The sequence below is a fragment of the Eublepharis macularius genome, chromosome 6, assembly GCF_028583425.1.
Source record: "Eublepharis macularius isolate TG4126 chromosome 6, MPM_Emac_v1.0, whole genome shotgun sequence".
Classification (NCBI taxonomy): domain Eukaryota; kingdom Metazoa; phylum Chordata; class Lepidosauria; order Squamata; family Eublepharidae; genus Eublepharis; species Eublepharis macularius.
Window position 1 is genome coordinate 16,635,028 of NC_072795.1, and position 9,217 is coordinate 16,644,244.

General features: G+C 43.2%; 1 protein-coding gene across 1 annotated transcript; it reads left to right on the forward strand.

Annotated features, from left to right (window-relative positions):
• The first annotated feature begins 638 nt into the window (after window positions 1-638).
• On the forward strand, window positions 639-8,840 carry NIFK (nucleolar protein interacting with the FHA domain of MKI67). The gene is made up of 6 exons (XM_054984205.1): window positions 639-792; window positions 2,324-2,452; window positions 2,952-3,060; window positions 4,484-4,695; window positions 5,326-5,403; window positions 8,495-8,840. The coding sequence occupies exons 1-6, from the start codon at window positions 670-672 to the stop codon at window positions 8,681-8,683; spliced, it is 840 nt and encodes a 279-aa protein (XP_054840180.1). The 5' UTR covers window positions 639-669; the 3' UTR covers window positions 8,684-8,840.
• Window positions 8,841-9,217: the final 377 nt, after the last annotated feature.

The following is a 9,217-nucleotide window of genomic DNA, read 5'->3' on the forward strand; positions in this document are numbered from 1 at the left end:
ACGTCTTGCACACATGTGATTCTCCGTCTGTAAATCCTGAATCTATGCAGCCCCAATATTAGCAGTTTCTTTCAGGTAGGGAGCAGGATTGGTCTGCAGTAGAATAGCAGGATTTGAATCCAGGGGAACCTTAGAGACCTCCTGGCTGTGATATAAAGGCTCAGAGATCCCCTCCCTGTGCTTTGACTCTCGAAAGCTTACACGCCGAAAATCTTATCGGTCGCTAAGGTGCCACTGATTTCAGATCCTGATAAGTCTTTTCTCACGCACATACTGAAAGACTCGTCTTAACTTGTTCTGCAAAAGAATAACACGGGGCCGCTACTCTAGCTTTGTTCCTTTGGTTCGGCGGAACAGGGACTGCCCTCAATTCACTTGGCTTCTCGTCCATCCTTCAAACAGCGGACCCCTCTGCTGTTCCATTCTACTTGCTCCTCATTGAGTCTGTTTGTATGGTACAAAAAAAAAGATAAGCGACGAGCAATATTTCCAAGGTCGAAGGGCAGTTTAGTTTTACGCAAGCGCAGCTATGAAATCGGGGTTGTGTTTTGCGCAGGGGTTGTGTTTTGCGCTTGCGCGCCCACGAAATATTTCCGGGTGCAAAGGGCGCCGGGTTTGCGCATGCGCGTCCACATAAGTCGTCCGTCTTTCTTTTCCTTCTGAAGCACGATGGCGTCGACGGTTGCGGTGACTTCGACCCCAGCGGCGGCCTCTCTTCTGTCTTTAGACCCGGAGCGGCAGCAGGAGTTTCAGGAGAAGGTGCAGCGCGTGCGCAAGACAGCCGCCGGCAAGGTGAGGCTGGGAGGGGGAGCGTCACGTGAGACGGGGAAGCAGAAGCCGCTGCGCGTGGCGAACAGGCTCGTTGCTTTTCCCCGTTTTCCAATGGTCGGGCGCCGTTTCCTAGGCAGCCACCACGCGCCAACCAGTGTCATTACGATGCTTGCGTCATCGCGCCTTAAACCGCCGTGGTGGAGGATCTGCCACGGAATGGGCTGTACCATTTCAGGGGAGGGGGGGAGTTTCTCATACGTTGAATATTTGCTTTTTCCCCACAATAACACGTGTATCCCTGCTTCAGAGATGCCATGCTCACAACCTTGGTATTTCTACCCCCCTTCAGCATCATTTACATATAAGGATATAAAATATTAAATGCCTGCTATTTATTTGTGTTATTTATAAATAAATATTTGTGTTCTCACTGAGACTCAAGGCAGAAGATACAGTATGAGTCAATTACAGGGATTGTCAAAGAGTTTCAATAGACATGTAATACATGCACATTTGCAAAGATTTAGAAACCAGCAGAAATTCGATACAGAGGTGGAGAAATGCTGAACTGAAACAACATAGGACTGCTTGGAAAACTGCCAAAGGGATATCCGTGCATTCCAGGGTCATCTGTGCTGCTAGATGTGTATTTTCCAATACTGGCCTTTATGTTGATTATCCATGCAGAAAACTGACAGTGGAGTGTGTTGTGTGTGTGTAAAGGGCCCTCAAATTTAAGCCAAATTACAGAGACCTACCATAGGGTTTTCAAGGCAAGATATAAACTGGCCAGGGCTGATCTAGTTTAGCTTCCAAGATCTGACAAGAGCAGGTAACCTGGGCCATCCATGTCACTACATGGAGCGTGTTAATGTGCTAATTTCTGTTGATAAAATCTGATCCCTGAATTGGTAATACATTACAATATTAATATGGGCTACAGTGTGAACTTGTTAAATCTTCAAGTGTTCAGTGTAAATGATGAAATTTGGGGGAGATTTATTAAATGAAATCTACGTTTCCAGCTTGCATGATAGTTAACTGTGATGAAAGGCATGTCGGTGAAAGACCTCCTTTGCTGGTGTGGGATCAGCCAGACCAATAAGTTCCTCCTGGCAGGGTGATGGGGGAGAGAATTAGCCACATTCTTATGACTTCAGATGTAGCCACAGTGGCCGGGGATGCTGCCGCAGAAACCTAGCTCCTATGTCGGGTTTTTCTGGGGTGGCAGTTTCAATATATGGTCTTGTGCTCATTCCTATGAGAGAAGAAGAGGGATAAGGTAAACTGTTAAATCAAATTCTGTGTTGTAACTAACGGTAAGAAGCAAGTCTCATAGACCCGCTTATTAACACTTTGCAGTTGTGAGTTGGTTTTATGGCTGAGAAACATGCCACATCACTTGTGACGTCCTCTCCCCATAACTGCCCTGGAATCCTTGGAGCCATTCCACATGGAGAAATCATCAAATGCGTGCAGCCACCCTAAAATGACCAAATGCGTTTGGGAAATGGACTTAAACGTTTGTGTTTTTCTTTCTTTTACATTACAGAATGAGACGCTAACGCCTGGTGTCATTTATTTGGGACATATCCCAAGGGGCCTTTATGAGGCACAGCTCAGAGACTATTTTGATCAATTTGGGACAGTCACGCGGCTTCGACTTTCACGGAGCAAAAAGGTAACACTTTATTTGAAGTTTCACTTTTCCTAATTCTCTTCAAATTGTTCAGAATATACTTGTTTTTCTATGACACTGTTCCTCGGTTTCCTCCACTGAAAGTATTGCTTTGGTTGTATAGGATGCTAATGTTTCTTTAAAGTATTCCATAGAGTTCCTTCCTTGCTAGCCAGTTCCTATCAGCCTGTCCCAGTTGTTTCAGTCACTTACATTGCTTTTGGGATGTGTTTAAATTAGCATAAATGGTTCCCTGTGGCCATATACAAATAGCTTTCTAATGGGGACAACCATCTTCCTCACATAGGATGGGAACAGGGAGTACTTATTAACCTTTTTATGCAGATTTTGTCTTATCTGATAGCTCAAGGGCTGTTAATGAGGGACTGTACAACTTAATTCAGAATCATATTATGGCTTAGATATTAAGATCCTTCAACCAATTAAAGGTGTCCGGCTTGGCACGGAAATTATTTTTCATCTTCATCATTGTCTTTAACAGACTGGAAACAGCAAAGGCTATGGATTTGTGGAATTTGACTGTGACGAAGTTGCTAAGATAGTCGCTGACACCATGAATAACTATCTTTTCTGCGAGCGACTCTTGAAGTGTGAGTATGAGAAACGCAATGCCCCAAAACAGGATTTGAAAGTGGCAAGTAATGGCCGACATAGTTTTTTTAAATGCAGTGGGTTCTCAAAAGTTGAGCCTTTTTGTGGAATGGGGAACACCCATGACTCTGGAAATGGTCCCCCAAATCAGCCTCGGGCAGGAATTGATGCCTCTTTGACATCTGTGTTCTATGCCAGCGTACCCTACATCAGAATCAGGTGCTGCAGCTGCGTGTCTGAAATCACTTGGCATGTGCCACTTCTGAGGAAAGCTTTTGGGAATTCCTTCCCTGCACTGTGTTGATGATAGCAGTGCCTTGTATTAAGGCGAGGCAGAGGGCAGGCCTGCCTAAATCACCATTCTGTGTGCAGCTTAGTCTCATGGGCTTGTCACCAAAAGTGAAGTGGAATTCACAGCGATTCTTAGTGCTGGGATTTGAAAGGAAAGCTGTGCGAGTCCCTTGCTGCTGACCAGATTGAACTAGTCCAGGCGAATCATTTTTACAATGGACTGTTGTTCTCATGACAGTACTTGGATGCTACAAGGAACTATATGTTCAGCTAGTCATTTGTCTTTTCCATGGCGCTGTACTTTTTATATTATCGCCATGGATCCATGCCAGCGCTTGTCTTTTAGAATAGGAAATAATGGACTTAAATCAGTGATAGGGAAGATTGATGCGTGGCAGGAAAAGACCATTGCCTGAGAAGTTTTTAAAAGTTACGTTTCAGACCTGGGCAAGGTAGATAGTTAGGAATCAATTGCTGTAAGATTGCTGATACAGGAGGAGAACTAGCAACAAAATACCTGCAGCCTGTATCTGTTCACCTCATAGAAAGAGCATTTCATCGAGCAACCTGTGTAGAAGCATGTGACAACATCTGCAAGGTGCCTGAGGGTGGTGGGAGGTGGCTTTAGTGTCTGTGGCATGACAAAGAATCACATGAAAGAAATGGAGGGAATATATAGAAGCGGGGCTTTTTTTCAGCAGGAGTGCAGTGGAACGGAGTTCCAGAACCTCTTGAAAATGGTCACATGGCTGGCAGCCCCGCCCCCCTGATCTCCAGACAGAGGGGAGTTTAGATTGCCCTCCATGCCGCTCCAATCTAAACTCCCCTCTGTCTGGAGATCAGGGGGCGGGGCCACCAGCCATGTGACCATTTTCTCCAAGAGCAACCCACTGAGTTCCACCACCTCTTTTCCCAGAAAAAAGCCCTGTATAGAAGTGATGGGAAGCTTACTGGTCTTTGTAATTCTTCAGTGTGTACTCTGAGGCCCAATATGAAACACTAATCTGTAGCAGATTACTTGTTTAGAATTTAATGCCTTCCTGCTTTAATGAAGACTGTTCGGCTTTCTCTTGGCTTTGCAAACATCTCTCCATCTCCCACCAAATCACTGATGTGTTTGCTGCAATACAGGCCAGTTTATGCCTCCTGAAAAAGTACACGAAAACCTCTTCAAAGGCTGTGAACGAAAATTCCGTAAACCAACACACCCAGCAGTGAAACGTTACAATCGAAAGCGATCGGTTAAAGAAAAAGCAAAGATGACAAAGCAGTTGCTGAAGAAAGAGAGGAAGTTGCGAAAAAGATTGGCTGAGAAGGGAATAGATTATGATTTTCCTGGATTTGTAAGTGTACATTCTTTTTTCTTCTCCCAAGAAAGTTTTAGCATAGGAGGAAAGAAATGCTACTAATTTAAGCCAAGTGCTAATTTCATAATACAGGCAGAATTTTAAAGACTCTATTGCCATTTATTAAGTAGATCTGTGAATTAGTGATAACGTGGAGTCTTGCAAACATGATGCAGAAGCAACCCTGTCTTTGCTGAACATACAATTAATAGCAGGCAACTGTAGCCAATCAGTTCCTAAAGAATGTACCTACATGCTAAATGTGTCTTTAAACATGCTTACAAGTGTAACTTAAGCGTATGCCCCAAGACTTAAGGAAGCTACTTGCCTGGTCACCTGGGGCGAGCAGTAGGTGACTTCAGGGGATCTGACAAGCAAGCGCTTGCAAAGAGGTGCTATTTGAGCGGGTTTGCTGGAAAGGCTGCCTAAAAATTGTATGAATAAATAAAATACCCTGCTGGGTTGGCGTTTATGCCATTATATGTATAATTAGGCCATCTAGTGGACATCTTCAGAAGGTTCGTGCTAACCATTTTGAATACAGTCATAAAAAGAAATGAGAAGAAATGTTTGTGTTCCCAATAAGCAATGTATAGGGAAAACTGATGGTGGGATTCTTCTCTCTAGGCAGCTCAGATGCTTCCAAAGGAAAAAAAGACACTTTCAAACTCGGACACCAGCATGGATATATCTGTGAACAGTGATGTAAGTTTAAATTGCAGTTTTACCCCAAAGGTCCTGGAGGCAAACAGTATCTATCTGTTGGCTGTTGTGGGTTTTCCGGGCTGTATTGCCGTGGTCTTGGCATTGTAGTTCCTGACGTTTCGCCAGCAGCTGTGGCTGGCATCTTCAGAGGTGTAGCACCAAAAGACAGAGATCTCTCAGTGAAACGTCAGGAACTACAATGCCAAGACCACGGCAATACAGCCCGGAAAACCCACAACAGCCATCGTTCTCCGGCCGTGAAAGCCTTCGACAATACATCAGTATCTATCTGATTGTGATTTCTGGCTGTTTGATGAAGTCTCCTGCCTTATTGTCATGGACCAGTTTTTTAAAATCTAGCCTCATTAGGCTCTACAGGAACACAAATTTGTGTAATAGGAAATGTTTTGTTTGAACAGAGGCTGACATTCCTGCATGCACAAGGCACAAAACACATCCTTTGACAAACGTGGTTGTTGCGCTTGTTGAGGAGTGCAAGCTTACCAATAGTAATTCTCCACCTTCCTGACTTGTCGTCTTCCCTTTCCCACTACTACATCTCTCAGTTGTATGACACAGAGCTTGCACTGGCTGTTGATTTGATCCAATACCCACCTGTATGAAAATACTCATCGTGCCAAAGAGTTTCCAGTGTTCACCCAGAGTATGGGGGGAGTCAGATATCACCATTAGAGACATCTGGGTAGCCAGACTAATGGCCCATCCCACAACCTTGCTGGATCAGACCAGTGGTCTATCTGGTGTAGCATCCTGTTTCACATCGTGGCTAACCAGATGTTCCCAGAGTACCTACAAGCAGGGCACAGAGGCCCAAACGTCTACTTATTGTTGCCACCCAGTTCTAGGATGTGGAGGGTTCCGTTTAGTCACCATGGCTAACAGCTGTTGATGGGCCTATCCGCCATGGATTGGTTCAGACATGTAATCGCTACTATCTTCTGTGGTAATGAATTCCATAAATGAATTGTGAGTGAAGCAATACTTCTGTCTGTCCGAATTGCACTGCCCAGCAGCTTCATTGGTTGCCCGTGTATTCTGGTACTGTGGGAGGAGAGGGCAAAGTTCTCTCTCCCCACTTCTGCTACTTCTGCCCCTGTGCATAATTTTATAAACCTCTTTCATGTCTCCCATTAGTCATCTCTTTTCTAAGCAAAAAGACCGCATTCTTTAGACGTTCCTCATAGGAATGTTTCTCCAGCCCTTTGATTGTTTTTGTTACCCTTTCTGCACTATTTTCTTTATGCTTGTTGAAATATGGTGACCAGAACTATTCCCAGTATTCAAAATGCAGCCACTCGGTAGACCTGTGCAAAGGTGGGGTGATTCTGGCTGTTTTGTTTTTCTAATAATCTCATGTAGAATTTGCCTATTTCACCCCTATCCACCATGAGATCAAGATTTTTTTCCAGATTAATTATCCTCAGTTCAGGCTCTGTCACTGAATATTTAAAGTTAAAAAATTTTCCCTAATGTGTATCACTTCATATTATTGGCCTTATTTGCCATGTAGTTGCCCTCCCACCTGTTTGGAGAAATTCTTTTGACGCTTCTCACAATCTGCCTTGGTTTCAGAATAATTTACTCCTGTAAACTGGGCCAGTCAGGTGTTCACCTCTCAGTCTTCTATAAACTTACAGCAAGAAACAAATTGTGGGAACTCCTACATGTCATTTTCTGTTAATCAGGATCCATAACCTTTATCCATAAGAGGATCCATCCCCTAGTCCCATAATTGCTAAGTTTAGTCAAGAACTTTTGATTAGGAAATTCATCGAAAACTTCTCAGAACTGCCACATATATCACCTGAATCAGGTTGGTCAACAGAACTTCCTTCTACAGAAGCCAAACTGATTCCTCCTCAGTAGGGCTTGTTCCTCAGTGCACATATTATTATTTCTTTGGGGCATCTTCATGCCACCCTTTCTCCAGGGAGCTTAGGCCGTCATACATGGCTCGGTTTTCCTCCCATTTTTGTCCTCACAAACAACTCTGAGGTAGGAAAGGCTGGAAAAGGAAGATGTGCCCAATGCCACCTAGTGAAATCCATGGTGAAAACTGGAACTCAGTGCAATTGTATCTTTAATAACATTGTGGTATAATAGTTATAGATACAGATGGGAATTCAGATCTCCAGTTTCCCCAAAAAGATATTAGGATGCCTGACTTGTAATTTCTTGGGTCTCCTCTGAATCTTTTTTTTTAATTAACATTAAATTTCTGTCTTCTTTGAAAATAGGCTCATTCTACTACCAAGTTGTATACTTTTGCTGGATCATAACCTCCTGTATTTTTTTAGTTTGACCACTATCCCTAGAATTTCATCTCCCATCCTCTTTGGTAAATTCAGATGTGCACATTTATTACTTCATTTTTACCTTACTTTTTTCCTCAGTGGGGGCCCTGGGTGACTTACATAATTCGTCTCCATTTTATCCTCATAACAACCTTGTGAGGTAGGCTAGGCTGCATGTGTATGACTGGCCCAAGGTCGCACAACAAGCAGAATGGAGATTCAAACCGGGTTCTCCCAGATCCTAATCTAACACTCCTAGTCCAGGGGTTGTGTTACCCCCATGTAGTTGTGCTAGTCTGTAGCAGCAAAATAAAATGGAAATCCAGTGATTTGTCTTTAAGCTGCTGCTGGGCTCTATCAAATTCTATTTGATTCATTTCTTCTAACTCTGGTCCCAAAACAGCAGCTCTGTTGTGAATAACTGTTCTGCATTTTCCTCACTAAAAATCGAAGCAGAGAATTCATTCAAGTCTCCTTATCTTTCTTTAGCGATCTTTTGTCATTGAAGGACCTCACTGTATCTTTGGCTGGTTTCCTGCCTTTGATGTAGTTAAAAAAATCCATCTTAAATGTAATCCGCCTTGAGTCTCAGTGAAAAAGGATGATTATAAATGACATAAGTAATTAAATAAATTGGCAGACCAGTGGTCAGTTAAAACCTTTATAATTCATACTAGTTCTCCTGTTAAATTTTCTCCCACTCACATACGTTTAATAGCACAGTGGTAAACAAAAGTATCCCTTCATAATCAGCAACACCTTTCTCTCTCTTCCAGCTTCCTACCCCAGTATGTACACCAACAATTCTTGAACGCCGAAAGTCTCAGTCAGAAGAAACTGACGACAAAGAAATAACCTTCGCGCTGCCGCCTGCAAGTACGAAGATCAGGGCTTCACCAAAAGTGAAAAAAGCCAAGTTGCGGAATAAAACTGCAACTCCCAAGCAACAGAAGTGTAAAACATGAGCGTTCCTTTAGCCCAAAGACTCTGAGTAAACGTGGATACTCCCAGCAGTTTTGACTTGTAGGTCAAAAAAGGACTTCAGTACAAGATTCCCTCCATTCTGTTTTCATGAATACATCCAATCAGAAGAAATAAACTAAAAGTTCAATATTTCAAGAACTAGCCTTTTTAGTTTCCACTGCTTTGGGGTGGTTTCTGTCCCAGGGAAATGTGCTACTTGAGCTTTTTACCCACCATTGAAAACCAGTATCTGAAATGTTGTGACAGCTGTCTACAGAAGAACAGTGGGAAATTAGGAGGTGGGATACAAAGATGGTAGCAGTAACAGGGGGTTGGATTCCACAAATTCGGGGAATGCAACCCAGGCTCTTGCTCTTCTCTTTAAGTATAACTTGGATTCAAAATACATTTCAAATGAAATGTCACAAATGATATGATAATTGCTGGAATACAGTACTAATTGCTTCTTGTCAAGTATGGCCCACGTCCAGAGTACTAGAGCACAGCACCCTGTGCCTTCGACTAGTTTTGAATCC